At 35.2% G+C, this 16887-nt stretch overlaps 1 protein-coding gene across 3 annotated transcripts in view; it reads right to left on the reverse strand.

The window, feature by feature from the left end:
* The window catches only part of AKT3 (AKT serine/threonine kinase 3), a 272836-nt gene that overhangs the window by 77832 nt on the left and 178117 nt on the right, over positions 1-16887 (reverse strand). For all 3 annotated transcript variants that reach the window (XM_043486077.1, XM_043486076.1, XM_043486079.1), the window contains 3 exons: positions 14319-14450; positions 6431-6496; positions 5905-5973 (listed from right to left, as the gene is read on the reverse strand). In XM_043486077.1, coding sequence (XP_043342012.1) covers positions 5905-5973; positions 6431-6496; positions 14319-14450 — 267 coding nt within the window. The remainder of the gene's footprint in view (positions 1-5904; positions 5974-6430; positions 6497-14318; positions 14451-16887) is intronic.

Here is a 16887-nt window from a genome sequence, read left to right on the forward strand (position 1 = left end):
TGTGGGGACTGTGGTGTTGGAGAAGACTCTTGAGTCTCTTGGACTGCAGGGAGATCCAACCAGTCTATCCTAAAGGAAATCAGTCATGAATATTCATTGGAAAGACTGATGCTGAACCTGAAACTCCAATACTTTGACCACCTGATGCAAAGAACTGACTCACTGGAAAGACCTTATGCTGGGAAAGATTGAAGGTGGGAGGAGAAAGGGACGACAGAGGATGAGATCGTTGGATGGCATCACCAACTTGCATCAACTTGATGGACATAAGTTTGAGTAAGCTCCAGGAGTTGGTGATGGACAGGGAAGCCTGGCATGCTGCAGTCCCCGTCCATGGAGTTGCAAAGAGTTGGACACGACTGAGCAACTGAACTGAACTGAACTGAACTTCTAAGGCTTCTCTTGTCGGCTGCTTCTACCCAGTATCGTCCTTAGGCTTCTCTTCGCACCAATGTATCCAATGTCGGTATCTTCAGGCACCATCTTAGCCATTTATCTTTCGAACTACACACTATTCTCATACTGGACATCTTCCCTTCCTTGGTTTCAACATTGCTGCTGAACTCTGTTTGTATCTCTGACCTAACTCTCCCACCTCCTGCAGATTCCCTTGAGGCACCTCACATACAGGATGATCAACTCAGAAATCATTCCTTTTACTGTTCCCTGATTTTACAAATAGCCAAGTACCCACACAAATTCTCCAAGTAGCAAACAGGAAACTGTGTGATGTTTTCCTTTTTTTCCTTTCAGTCATTAAATCCCAGAAATCCTACACCTGAACAGCATTTAGAATTTGATTCCTTCTCATTAATATTGCCTCAGTTAACAACCTACCATTTTTTGAACAGGTTACCTAAACCTTCCACCTGCAGTAGCTTCTAAAACTGTTCCTCTGCATCCAATTTTATCTTTTCCAATACAAGCCTCATACCATTACCAAAGTCTTCCTTCTAAAACATTTCATAAGAAATCCTTCCATGATGCTTCACTGCATTCAGGATAAAATCTAAATTACTTGGGAGAGATCTGGCCTAACATGACCCTAACTACCTGGTCACATTCTTCTGGCTTTTCTCTGCAGGACTCTGTGCGTCATTCATACCATGCTACATCTGGGGAGGTAGGGAAGAGCTTGCATGAGCTCCCATATTCTAAACATTCTATTTTCTCTCCCTCTCTTCCTTACTTATGTAACTTACAGTCACAGTTAAGACTTAGCTCAGCCAAGTACTTGAAGAAGTGTTTCTGACCATGCCATTCTCCCCCTTCCTTTCTCTTCCTTTTGGACTGATTCAAATCCACATTCTCTGTATCCCACGACAACCAGTGTTTTCATGGCAATAATGACACTGAATATGTATATTTTCTTGTCTGCAATTAGATACTCATCTTTTCAAGGAAAGTACCGTATTTCCCTTATTTCTACATCCTCTGGTGTCCAATTCATTGTAATTGCCCATTAAATATTTAATAGGCAAATGGATTATACTGGAGTGGGTTCTGAACTTAACATATAAACCATCAAATAAACCAAAACCACCCTTGGAAATTCCTTAGGAAGGCATTACACTGAAGACCAAATTTGCTGCCTCAACATATTTAAGCCAGCACAGTTTTTCCTCTAGCACTGAAATACTAGTTTCTTTGGAGGACCATCCATACTTACAATTCACTTAATGACAATATTTTATAAAAACTATGCATTTTTAAGCACTAGAATTTCTATCCCATGAATCTCCAAGTATGGCAAGTAGAAACTGATGTGGAGTAAAAGAACAGCAATTTCTCTCTCATATTGAGGTTACTCTGAATATGCTTAGCAAGAGGAATGGCAGAATCACCATTTTCTTCCTTGCTACCTTTCCACTCCTTTCTTCCCCTCCCTCACCCCTCCTTCATTCCTATCTATGTTATCTGTTGCTAAGCCTACTTCTTTGAATTCATATAAATTATGATGTGACTCCACTGTATTGACACGCCTATAAGGATTGTTCACAACCAGTATTTCTCTCATAATCTATTCCCACCAAGATTATGTAGCACTTTAAACAATATTTGCAAATATAGGAATATACAAGCATAGCCACAAGCATGCTAAACTATTGTGCCATCTATTAGGCTGAAAGAAGTTCAAACATTCACAAAAATGTGAAGAAAGTATAAAGAAATGTCTCAGCTGCTGTACTTACATTTCAAAATAAACATTCCAAAATATAGGCTAGAAGAATACTACAGCTAGTTGAAAATCATCAGACAATAAGTATGAATGTTCAAAGAGTCAGACACGACTGAGCAACTGAACTGAACTGAACTGAGTGAAAACTCAGCTAGTTACTAATTAACTTCAATGGGTCCACTAAAGAAGCCTATCTCACAGCAATCACTGGACAGAAGAGATTTGAGGATGGTGCCATTTGGGTGAGTACTAACAATTCACCAAAATAAAATGTCACCATAAGCATACACTGAGTACAGATTTGCTTCTCAGAAAAACTTAAAAACTGAAATAACCCCATCAAGTTCCAAGAATTAAATAAAAAACTATTTGTATGTGTTTATAAAGCACATTTTAAAGTATACTTAAAATGCATAAAATGAATTTAAAAGCGTATTTGATAACCTAAAAGAATAAAAAAACTGAGAGAGTACACATATAAAACTTTCATTTTTTCAAAAATCATGTAAATATAGTTTTATTTCCATTTTTTATATTTATGGCAATTCTATAGTTACTATACATGCATGTAAAATTACATTACCATATAAAAGTGTACCTGCTTCAATACATAAAATAATTTAGTTTTTATCTATAGCACATATCTAAAACAGAAGTTCTGAAAAAGGAAAAGAAATGCCAAACAAGAGAAATAGTGTAGGCATTTCAATGAGTAAGAAAACCATCTGGCTAGCTTGAAAATCTGCTTCTGTGTAAGAAAAAAAAATTTTAACAATCATCAATTGATTAATTGTCTATGTACTCAAGGTTTAGAACAGAAGTACGAGTGACAACTAGCTCCTTCTACTAAGCTTCCAGGCAGCTTCCCTTCATCCCACCATCTAAAACTCTTCCTTCTTTCCTATGAAGTCCCATGGTCCTTAATCTATATACTTCTGATACCAGAGATAAATATCACTTTTACACTTAGTATATATTTTATACCTTATCTTCCCCACTAGACCATAAACTCTTTTAAAGTAAGAGCTATGCTTAATCCAGATCTCTACACCCACTTATCTACCAGAGTACACTGCTCATTCTCAATAAATAAATATTTTATAAATACACAAAAAAATAGGTTCTCCTGAAAATACATTTTAAGCATTTTTTCTAAAGAACCTATGTACCACATTACTCTCTATTTTACTTCCTACATCTCAGTAGTTCCTATTTTACCAGTTTTTTTTTTTAATTCATTTATTTGGCTGCTTCAAGCCTCAGTTGGCGCACGTGGGTTTAGTTGCCTTATGGTATGTGGGATCCTAGTTCCCCAAGAAGGAACTGAACCTGTGTCCCTTAATTGGAAGACAGAGTCTTAACCACTGGGCCACCAGGGATGTCCCCTCTAGTTTACCACTTTTGCTAACTTATTTCATCCCTGTTCCTGGAGGGAAAACTTTCATCTATTTGCTTATTTGCTCATTCAAAACATCCAGTAAGTGTCAAGTTCCTACTATGTGTCAGGTAGTGAGTTAGGTGCCAGGGTTATACCAGTGGGTAAGTCTTTAGGGAGCTTTGAGCCTAGTAGGAAGGACAGATAAGTAAATAATTATAAAGCAATGTGCTAATTTTTATGATAGATACAAACACATGATACTGTCTAAGAGTATTTCTATAATTTAAAAGTGCTTCTCCAACTTTTTGCCTGCAGTTTATCATTTCCCTATATAATATTCTCTCCACTGGTCATCCATCCATCTGCCTACCTATCTTTCTTCCTTCAACTTTAATATACACCTTCGATACAAAATACAAAAGATGCCCAAGAATAAAGTGAAAAATGAGACTTCCTCCCATCTTTCCCCCAGTGATTCAGTTTGCCTTCCTGAAGGTAAGCACTAATGTCCAGTACATAATTCAGAGGTAGTCAATGTACACACAGACATATATGCACACATATATGGTCTTACTTTAACATGACAGTAGCATACTTTATATTCTGTCTGCATCTTGCTTTTCTTATTTCACAACATATCTTAGAAACTGCATTGTCTCAGCCCATACTGGGTAACATCATTCTTTTTAATGAATATAAAGTATTTCACTGCATGAATATCTAAGTAGACTCCTAGAAGTGAAATTGCTGGGTTCCAGAATATGTGCATTTTTAATTTTGATAGATACTAACATAGAGACTTCACCAATTTAAATTTCCTATAAAATAGGAAATATTCACCTCCATAACTTAAATTACAACCTTTATGGGAATGGCTTCCAAATCTGTATCCATATTCTAAGCCATATTTATTCTCTGTGGTATTTCCACATACATATTTCTTGGAACCTTAGGAAAAAGCTTTTTAAAACCAAATTTATAATTTTACTCTTAACACACTCTTCATAAGTTCACCACACATATTAATTCTCCGTGATCCCAACCAAATGCTTTTCTACCCACATTGAACTCTTAAGACAGATCAATCCTATATAATTCTATGACACCCATTTTCTTTTTATTTTCTCAGACATCTGACAAGGGTCCAGTTCAGAATGCCTGGATTACTAAATTCTAACTACTCAACTTGTTCCTCTGTACCTGCCTACCAGTGATTTTGCTCAAATCATTCTCTCTGCCTGAAATATCCTCTCAAATCAGTTCCCCTGTTGGAATTTCATTAAGCCTAACCTAAACACTAGATCCATTCATAACAAATTTCCTTTTATGAATTTATTAACACTTAAATCTTTTACTATATTCTAATTTATAATACAGTTATAAGATAAATTATATACTCTTAACACATTTTGATAAACTCACACTGCCAAGGTACTCAAAATGTGTTTACCAAATGAATGAATGAATTTTTTGCAATGCACTAATTCTTGTAAGTCAGATAATTCAATAGGAGAAAACATGCTATAGAGGATAATTGCTTCTTCTTTCCTTACCTCTTTCCCTCCTTCCTTCCTCCCTCTCTTTCCCTCCTTCCCTTATTTCTTCATCTTCCTCCTTCCCTCTCCCTCCCTCCCTCTTTTCCTCCCCTCTTCCTTCCCTCTCCTTCTTCTTTTCTTTCAGGTAATAAGACTATTTTAAAGTCTGTGAGATACACGCCGCTATTTAAGAATTAAATTCCAGAATACTCACAATGTGAAATATTTCCAGTAAACTACATTTTCCCCTCACATTGATTTTGATGAAAAATAGGGAAAAGGATAAAGAATAAAGGAAAAGGTGAATATACTACTAAAATGATTGAATTTCCCTTCAAAACTAAAAAATCATCTAAATACAGTCAAGGTTACTCTTAACTACTATGTAGAAGAGAAAACTCAACCGCAATGTACCTATGGCCTATTGTTAAACTGAGTTTAAAATGGGTGAAATAATTTTTTACAAATTTCACAAAAAACTTGCAGAAGAACTATGTAAAGCATCATAAACCCTATATGTCTGGTTTTCAAAATTAAAACCCGTGATTTTAAAAATCACTATCTGTAGTAAAATTTACATTTAAAAAATTTAGAAAAGAGTTGATTATGCTTCCCTATACAGAAAATATTGCTAGTTAAAAAAATGATCATTATATTTCATTAAAAATTATTCAGCTCTCATTTACTAAAATAGTAGAGAGCTATCAAATCTCTATCAAGAAGTAGAGAACTATTACACTATAACTTGTAAATAATTTAGAAAAACAACAATACTACCATGCAAATGCAAGTGTTGGTTATACTTGACTCACCTCTCCCCCATTAACATATTCCATCACAAAACACAAACGGTCTTTTGTCTGGAAGGAATATTTCAGGGACTTGAAATGAAAAAGAAAACATGTTATATTATAATCCTACATTTTTACAACAGTATCCAAAATAGAACACTTCGAAACAGTAAGTGTGATTGATAAATTGTTCATGTTCCTTAAGAGTCTATTTATTCCTGTAAGAACACTTAAATAAAAATTTATGAGAAATATAAAACACATTTTGTGAAGATCAGCAATGGGCATTATTTCGGGAAAAACTAAAATTATAATTATTAGTAAAACAATCCTAACTCTTAAAAGTTTCTTCCTTTTGAAAGTCTATCTGTTGTTCTTAATCTTAAAACACTTCATTGGGACCTGGAACATACAAGAACTTTGCAAATCAAAGAAAATGGCATACCTAAATAAATGTGACTGAAAATGTTACTTTTCATACTTAATTGCTGTAACTCCCTTATATATAAAATGTTACGATTATAACATCTTTCCTCTAGTCACTTACTGTTAAAAAGGGATGTCTAGTGTTCTTTAATACTCTGCTTTCAGTTAAAGTGTGTGCCACTTCATCCTACGAAAGAAAAAGGCAAATAAACCTTTAATATATGCTCCGAGCACAAATAATACAAAAATTTCACTATTTCTCTAAGACCAGAAGAAATTAAACCCAGACACAGAAAAAGACTTTAAATACATGCTCCTTTATTGCTTAGCTTCTCTTCTACCAAAAAAAACAACAATAAAAAAATCAAATTAGTGATTTAAATCAGGTGGCTATAATGTATAAACTCAGTCATACTTTATCAAAATATATCAATAATGATATAATAATAAGCAAAAATTACCAGGGACACAAAAAATGAAATAGTAAGCCTTTCCCCTTGAAGAGAATGTCCTGTAAGTTAACAGCTAGGTATGGAGTAGTTAATATTTCCATGTTTGTATTACATTGTATTCAGGGGGATACAAAGGATATATTTCAGTAAAGATCATAGAATTGGTAAGTCTTCTACCTAGAAGAAAAATAAGTTATTGAAAAGAGGAACACAGTACACATTAAGAGGTTTAATTCTAAATTATACATTTCAGAAATAAAAACAGTATAAAATTGTATATTTTTGCTTTGTGGCTTTTTGGCATGCTTTTCTTTAGAAAAATAAAGAAGAAATTAAAAAAAAGATCATAGCCTATTTTAGGACACTTTCAATATCTGGATATATTTAAAGCCAAAAATACACTAAATTATATTTCCTCAATTTTGTACATAAATTTCATCTTGACATCAAAAGTAAACTAGGGAAGATTTTCTTCAACAAATGGAGAACTGGAAAAATGTTTCACATCTCAAAAATAACACTATCTTAAAGAAGAAAGGAAAGGGAGATAAATGCTGAAACTAACACAACATCTCTGGTTTCTGCTTCTGCCAAGATCCTGAACAAAGCCCTTGCTGGATCAATTTATTAACACAGCCAGCAAATCAAGATTATAAGTAAGAAGTGGAAACTTTAGGACATTGTATTAATCTTTACAAAAGCATCTGACCTTATTTAGACTTAGAAGATAAACGAGCAAGAGAATGATCAAAGATGCTAAAATCCAAAAGCCATTCCAAGAGAGTGAAACCAATTATTTTTTAAAAATTAATTAATTTTACTTGGAGGATAATTACTTTACAATATTGTCATGGTTTCTGTCATACATCAATATGAATTGGCCATAGGTATACATGAGTCCCCTCCATCCTGAACTCCCCTCCTCTCTCTCTCCCCACCCTGTCTCCTCCAGGTTGTCACAGAGCGCCAGCTTTAGGTGCCCTGCTTCATATGTCCAACTTGCAGTAACATATGGTAATATATATGTTTCAATGCTATTCTCTCAAATCATTCCATCCTCTCCTTCTCCCACTGAGTCCAAAAGTCTGTTCTTTACGTCTGTGTCTCTTTTGCTGTACACAGGATCATCAATACCATCTTTCTAGGTTCCATACGCATGCATTAATACGGTGTTTGTCTTTCTCTTTCTGACTTACTTCACTCTGTATAATAGGCTCTAGGTACATGTGTCTTTTTCAATTAAGTGTAATGACATAGTATTTAAAACCAGTGAAATAAAGTATGGGTAAGAAATCATTCAAGTCTTATTTGGTTAATAAGAACCAGGTTTAAATGTTCAAACAACATGAAAACCACCATCATATCCTACCATAAATTTTAAATTAATTAGAATACCAAACATCTTAGGAAAAAATAATAAATATAAATGATATCAGAACTAATTTCTATACCCACGCTTATCATAATGATTAGTATACAGTAGGTAGTTGTTAAATGTTTGTTGAACTTAACAGTTTATCATAGGAATGAATTCCAAGATGTCTCATATGTGGAACTTTCACTCATTCACTCATTTATTTTTTCAATAAATATGAAACAAATATACTCTGGGTATTGTTCTATCCACTGAAGACAGGATATTGAACACCACAGACAAAAGTCCTGCCCTCCTGGAGCTATCATTCCAGTTGGTCAGATGGTGGTCAGCATTAATGGAAAAAACAAAGACAAGGGAATGATAAAGTTTATGAGAACCATATAATGGATACAAAATACACGATTAAGGATTATACAAGTGGCTATTTTATGGGCTATAAAATTGAATTCATTGATTAAAAAATGAAATCCTTGACATGCACTTACTAAATAACAATAACAGTATAAGTATAAAGTCATTTTTGTAAAAAAGACTCTATGATTCTTTTGCTCATGGAGTTGACACGCTAGTGGAGAAGACATTGGTGCATATCAAACTGGTAGACATCCAATTTAAGATATAATTATGAATTCTGATAAGTGATCTTATGAGAAAGCGGGGTAAAGAAGGAAAATTAATGCTACTGGAAGATCACAGGTTGAGTAACATGATGGTGTAGGATTTGGGGATCGGGGCACACACTGATTTCTGGTTTTAAATTTGCTCAAGCTCGTCTCAGAAGCACAGCAAAAACAGGGGTGATCAATTGGGAGACAACTGCGTGTAAGAGTGAAATTAGGATGGCTAGGATGACTGCAGTGGCACCAGGAGCAAGAAAGACTGTTTGAAATATTTCTGAGATAAAAAATTAACAGTGAAAAACTAACAGCTATATGCCTCCAACAGAGGATAAAGCAGAAGTATTACTTTATATGCAGTCAGAGAAGGCAACATTTACCAGTTATGCTTTAGGATTTTAAGTGATCTGAGGCAGTAAACTAGAAAAAGACTAAAAAAAAGAGAAGTATGAAACCCATTTGGAAAAGATATCCTAGAACTTCAGTTAATATTTCTGGCAGCTATTTCATTCTATTTTGTTGAAACAAGCTCATTATATGTAATAGTTGATTTTTTAAATCACTTAGTAAGTTCCATGAAAGATTATTTTTTTTCCCTAAATTCTGTAATCTGCCTAACCACATTAAAGGAGTCAAGTAAAGATGTAGGTAGGCAAAAGCTAAAACAGTATTTCTTTGTTATAAGAATGAAACCAGAATTAATACCATGCACATATATTTTATGTATTAAAATGTATTTTCTACCATACTTTACATCTGATCAAATTAAAATTTTCTCCTTAATGCAAATTTAATGGTACAGTATTTCACATACTAATTAGTTTCTGCTATGAAGATAAGGTATGCACAAGCTAAAAAGTAAACACAGATGTCAATAATTTTTAATTACAGTTAAAAGCAACATGTCAAAACAAAAAGTTAAAAATAACACTGATAAAACTTAGGGGTTAAAACAATATGATGCTTTTCTAAAAATCCATTTGTTGATCATGATTACAAATAAAGAGTGCTTGGGTATATAAGTAAAATGTTTTCATGAAAAAGCTTTCGAAATTTAGTTTCATATATATTCATCCATGGCAAAAGACTAATGAATTTTAAAATCTAATTTCTTTCATAGAAAGCAGCTTAGGGAGAATGGATTTTTTCATGATTTTTTGCAAACATGACACAGAAGAATAGTCTTCCTCATACTCATTTTTCCAATCCTCTCTAATTTATCACTACCCTTTACCAAACATGGTCTAAAATTCTCCTTTTCATTCTCCCCACTTATTGCTTTTGGTAGTTAAGTTTTTGGCGGGAGGTGGACAAGGAGCAAATGATGACAGAGAAACAGAACATCTCTATGACTGTGGACACCAACAGTGTCATCTCCTTTAATCCTTGTAGTAACTGAGCAGGTGTCTTTGATTATTCCCATTTTATATGAGGTAACTGAGGTTCACAGAAGTCAAACTGCTCAAACTGCAGGTGAAAAGGTCAAGATTGAGCTCATTTAAGTCCAACATCAATGGTCATTTTCAACAACTCAGTAGCAACTTAACCAGGTACACTTTAACTCTGTTCACATTATTTTCTCCATTTTGACCACAAGACTCTAAAGACTGACTTCATGAAGCTGGTTGAAATCAAGATACATGACATCTAAAGCATTAAAAAAGAAATAATCCAGAGCTATAAACGAGGCTGAGAGGAGAAGATGAAGGAGGCGGGGAAGCAGGGAGAAGAGGGGAGAAAAGATTTTACCTTGGTATCTTTATTCTTAATCAACCACAATGACTACAAGTGATCGTTATGTACTTGCTCTGTTTTGACAAGCCATATGTCAGAAATCTATGTATTTTTCTGCATAGAAAGGATGTCATACTTGTGGTTGTTTGGTCATTAAGTTGTATCTGATGCTTGCAAGCCCATGAACTGTAGCCCACCAGGCTCCTCTGTCCATTGGATTTCCCAGGCAAGAATAATGGAGTGGGTTACCATTTCCTTCTCCAGGAGATCTTCCCAACCCAGGGACTGAATCCATGTCTCCTGCATTGCAGGTGAATTCTTTACCAATTGAGCCACCATACTGTCATTCAATCTGTCAGGCAATCCTGATGGTTCTTCATCAAAATATGTCCCAGACTGAATATATCTTACCACCTCCACTGCTAATACCCTGATGCAAGCCACTATAATCAATTGTCTGGATTATTGCAGATAACTCCTAACAAGCTCCCTGCTTCCACAGTCTATTCTCAACAGTATAGCCAAGGTGATGATATTAAAATGAAAACTATATCATGTTACTATACATGATATAGTAAAAAAAAAAAAAAAAAAGTATAAAAACTTCCAATGGCTGACCAGTACAATGAGTAAAACCCAATATCCTTACAGCATCTACCACTATCATAAACAACTCTCCACTGTTTTTACTCTATGCAGGTCATGCTAGACTAGATTCCTAGCTATTTTTAAAATACGCTGCTTCCTCAGTGCTTTTTTTGGTTGTGATTTCCTCTATCAGGAATATTCTCCCTCCCAAATACTTGAATGGTTTGCTTCCTTATTTCCTTCAAATGTTCACTGAAATTTCACTTTCTCAATGACTGATCATTTAAGACATTTAAGATCATTTAAGACAGCAAAACCCACAAAAATCACTAACACTACACAAAAACTAGTGGAACTACTAAATGAATTCAGCAAGACAGCAGGATAAAACAAATCTCTTTCATTACACTAACAATGATATATCAACAAGAAGAAATAAAAAAAAAATTCCTGTTTGAAATCACATCAAGAAAATAAAATACCAAGGAGGTGAAAAGTCTATACATTGAAAACTATAAAACACTGATAGAGGAAACTGAAGACAATTCAACAATGAAAGGGAAAGATCCCATGCCCTTGGAATGGAACAATTAATATAATTAAAATGGCCATACTACCCAAAGGAATTTACAGACGTAATGCAATTTTTATCCAAATACCTATGACTTTATTCATAGAACTGGAACAAATATTCTTAAAATTCATACGGAACCACAAAAGACCCTGAATTGCCAAAGCAATCTTGAGATGGAAGAACAGAGCTGGAAATATCATGCTCCCTGACATCAGACTATATTACAGAGCTACAGTAATCAAAACAGCATGGTACTGGCACAAAAACTGATTTATAGCCCAATGGTACAGAATAGAGAGCCCATAAATAAACCCATGTACCTATAGTCAATCCACGACAAAGGAGGCAAGTATACAAAATGGAAAAAAGACAGCTTCTTCAACAAATGGTGATGGGAGAGTTAAACAGCTGCATGTAGATCAATAAAATTAGAAAACTCCCTAACACCGTATACAAAAATAAGCTCAAAATGATTCAAAGACCTAAATATAAGACATGACACAACTAAACTCCTTGACCAGAACACAGGCAAAATATTCTTGGACATAAATTAATGCAGTATTTTCTTAGGTTAGTCTCTGAAAACAAAAGAAGTATAAGCAAACATAAAACAAAGAATGGGACTTAAACAAACTTAAAATTTTTTTGCACAGCAAAGGAAACCATCAACAAAACAGAAAAACCTATGGAATGGGAGAAAAATATTTTCAAATGATGTTACTGACAAGGAATTAATATCTAAAATATACAAGAAGCTCATAGAACTGAATTTAAAAAAAAACAAAAACCTAATTAAAAAGTGGGCAGAAGCACAGAAGACATTCCTCCAAAGAAGATGCTCAACGTCACTAATTATTTTTGCTATTGTTTAGTTGCCAAGTCATATCCAACTCTTTTGCGACCCCATGGACTATAGCCCACCAGACTCCTCTGTCCACAGGATTTTCCAGGCAAGAATACTGGAGTGGGTTGCCATGCTCTCCTCCAGGGGATCCTTGTGACCCAGGGATTGAATGTGGGTCTCCTGCATTGGTATGCAGATTCTTTACCACTGAAGAAGCCCTCACTAATTATTAGAGAAAAGGAAATAAAAATCACAGCAAAGTACACTGTCACTTCAGTACCATTTCACACTTGTCAAAATGACTATCATCAAAAAGGCTACAAATAATAAATGCTAGAGAAGATATGGAGAAAAGGGAACTCTCCTATACTGTTGGTGAGAATGTAAATTTGGTGTAGCCACTATGGCAAACAGTATGGACGTTCCTTAAAAAACTAAAAACACAACTACCATATGATCTACCAATCCCACTCCTGGGCATATATTCAGAAAAAACAAACTACATTTACCTATGGCTGGTTCATATTGATATATGGCAGAAACTAACATAATACAATAAAGCAATTGTTCTCCAGTTAAAAATAAATAAATTTTAAAAAAATACATGCACCTCAATGTTCACAGCAGTAGTATTCACAACAGGCAAGACATGGAAACAAGTTCAGTACCCATCAGTAGATGATTAATTTAACAAGATCTGGCATATGTATGTGTATATAAACACACATACATACATATACACAATGAGATATTACTCAGCCATAAAAGAATGAAATGATGCCATTTGCAGTAACATGAAAGGACCTAGAGATCATTATACTTAGTGATGTAAGTCAGACACAGAAACACCAATACTGTATCACTTTTATGAGGAATCTAAAAAAAATTAAATGAATTCTATAAACAAAACAGAAAGACTCACAAACACAGAAAATAAACTTATTACCAGAAGTGATGGACTAATTAGGCATATGGGATTAACAGATTCAAACTACTATACATAAAATAGATAAGTAACAAGGATTTATTGTGTATCTCAGAGAATTATACTTAACATGGAATATAATCTTAATATGGAATATAATCACAAAAAATAACTGAATCACTAAGCTATAAACCTGAAACTAAGACAGTATTATAAACCAAGTATAATTCAATTTAATAAATACTTTTAAAAAAAACTACAAAATTCTAGTTGTGAAATAAAGAATTCCTGGGGATTTAATGTACAGAATGATAAATAGTTAATAATACTGTAATGTGTATTGGAAAGATGCTAGGAAAATAAATCTTAAAAGTTCTCATGACAGAAATAAAGTTTGTACCCATGTGTAGTAATAAACTTTAAGTAGACATACAGTAGTGATCATTTTAGTTTTATTATTCTAGTAGTTTCAAATCTACTAAGGATGCTTTTCCATTCAACAATATAAAATTTATCAGCATAAATAATCTATGCTAATAATCTATACTATTCACTACTTTAATAAAAAGTTCAAATTGTTAGGGGAATATAAAAAAATCACCAGTATAATTAGTGACACAGGTCCCAAATACATAGTGAAAACATTCTCCCAAACGAACACAGACTAAAATTTCCTCTGAAAAGAATAAAAGATTGTACATAATAGATTATTATAAAATTTTGAAAATTTTAATACTATAAATAAATATCAATATATAGATATTATGCAGCTGTAGCCTATAATCAACATTTTGCTTATTTAATGGAATTTCTACAGTCTAGTCATGTGCGTGCATGAGCACACAGACATGTGGACAACATAAACCAAAATTTTATAATCAACTCTTGTATTATTACCTTGGCAATAATAACTTCTTTCTTCAGAATCTTCATAGCATAATATTTTCCACTTGCCTTCTCTCGAACCAAAATAACTTTCCCAAAAGTGCCTTTACCTAGTAGTTTCAAATAGTCAAAATCATTCATTGTCTGAAAAATACAAATTAAAATATATAATATGAAACATCTCATGAAATTTATTTGTAAACATGTATGTATATATTTGGCATTATCTACTCAAAATCAAATTTTACCAATTTCCAAGAACGCTTAAATTAAACAGGATCAGCCTGGCATTGGCTTTCCCATCTATAACCATGGATGCTGGAAATAATTTAAACAATTTTCAGATAGTGGAGACAATAATTTTGAGCAGAGAATCTCTCAACTATTCATTATTAGTAAAGTATAAGGGCAAAGGGAAAAATAAAATCAACTTTACTCACTTCCAAGTATTCAAGTTTCTAAGGATTTAGTAGTGCCACTACCCCTAAACGATGAGTCAATCAAAAATGTCCTCCAAAAACATTTCCAAATATATCAAAGAGAAAAGTACTTTTGAATGGACTGTTTGAGAATGTACTCTATCAAAATAAGGATGGACTCCAAGAAAAAGAAAGATGTGTGTATAAGAAACACTGAAAAGAATTCTGCAGCTCAGTTCAAAGAAAGAACAGCAGTACGTCTGCTGAGAAAACAAGTCGTCGAATTCAGAACAGGAAGTCATGAACCTCTAAGAATGTCCCTAATCTGTCTGTTTTCAATTTCATTTCTCATTCCCATCTCTAAGTAAGGTGATTACCAGGATTTTACTGAGGAGAATTACTACTTGCTCTCTATAGCTTCCTCTCTGAATGCTTATCCTGCTCTGTTTTATTTATCCATAAACTTCCAAAAATTTGATGATGTTTGTTCACTAAGGCCTTTTCCCCACCCAGCTTTTCATTTTTGTGAACTTTTCCCTTTTAAAAATGTCTTTACTATCATTTTAACAGGCTTTAGATGAAAGAGGAGGTATGCTTAGTTTACAATCTTAAATTTAAATTCTTTTTAGAAGGATATTAAAATAACAAATTGGACTTCCCTGGCAGGCCGGTGGTTAAGACTCCACACTCCACTGCAGGAGGTGCCGGTTTGCTCTCTGGTCAGGAAACTAAGATCCTGCATGTCACACAGAATGACCAAAACAATAACAAAAACAATATAAGAGGGTGGGGTTTTATCTTACTAACAATCAGAAGTTATTGAAAATTTTTGTGCCTTTTTAGAAGTATTTTTTTCCTCTTTACCACCCATTTGAAGTAAATGTCAGAAATGTCTCAAAGCAATGACTTCAGCTTCTATCTTAAGAAACTACAAAAAGTGCAAATTAAACTCAAACGAACTAGAAAAAATAAAATAAAATAAAGATCAGGGCAGAAATCAATTAGGGATGTCCCTGGCAGTCTCTCCAGTGGTTAAGAATCTGCACTTCCACTGCAGGGAGCATGGGTTCAATCCCTGATCAAAGAACTGGAATTCCACTTGCTATATAGCATGGCATGGTGTGGCCAAAAAAAAAAGAAAGAAAGAAAAAAGAAATCAATTAAATTTTAAAAAGAAAGAAAAGGCGGGGAGGTCAAGATGGTGGAGGAGTTAGGAGGATGTGGGGTTCATCACTCCCTACAAAAGCATCAAGAACACATTTACAAAAGAACAATTCTCAGAGAAAAGGCTGAATGCTAGCAGAAGACCCTGGACACACAAAAGGACAAGAAAGATCCCTGCAGAACCAGGTAGGACCAAAGAAAGAAGAGAAAAAAGAAGAGCGGGTCCCACATCTCAGGAAGCCCCCTCACCAGTGGAGAGATCAGTAGGCAGAGCAGCGGAGTTTAACAGGCTATCAGAAAAGGACAAGAACAGGTCTGTGGTAGGCAGGACAAAGTGAGACCTACACAGACAGTCCATGCCACAGCCCTGGGGCTCCAGCTTGAGACATGGGTTCCCGGTGCATACGGGACTCGGGGCAAGAACTTGGGGTTTGAGGAGCAAACCCAGGGAGAGGTCTGCTATAGGCTGCTGCGAGGAGACAGCCTGAGGGGTGGGAAGTGAGGAAATCCACAAGTAGGAATGTCTGTGGAGGGTCACTGTTATGTGTCAGAAGGGGAGCTGCCACTGCCTCCTCTCTCTCCACAGCTGCCGCTCTCCAGCAACCAGGAAGAGAGCCCACGGGGGCTGCTCTCCACGCCTAGGCACTAGGAAGGGTCCCTGCTGGCTGGCTTTCCCACACCAGTTGTAAGGCGCTGGAAAGGGTCCCGGGTGGGCTGGCTCTTTCACACCTGTGGCCGGGCGCTGGGAGGAACCTCTGCCGGGACACTCTCTCACACTCACAGCTGCTGGCTACCCTGAGAACCCACCACTGGGCACGAGGTAGAGCCAGCTTCCCCACACACCTCATCAACACCTGAGCATGCACGCTCCTGCATGCAGCCAAGTGCTGGGAAGGGCCCCAGCACTCTGACTCTTTCATGCCTATGGCTGCCAGAGTCCCCACACTTTCTTGCCACCAGAGCTCCGCGATCCCAGCTGCCTCACAGCCTTTGTACTC

Source organism: Cervus canadensis, chromosome 13, assembly GCF_019320065.1.
Source record: "Cervus canadensis isolate Bull #8, Minnesota chromosome 13, ASM1932006v1, whole genome shotgun sequence".
Taxonomy (NCBI): domain Eukaryota; kingdom Metazoa; phylum Chordata; class Mammalia; order Artiodactyla; family Cervidae; genus Cervus; species Cervus canadensis.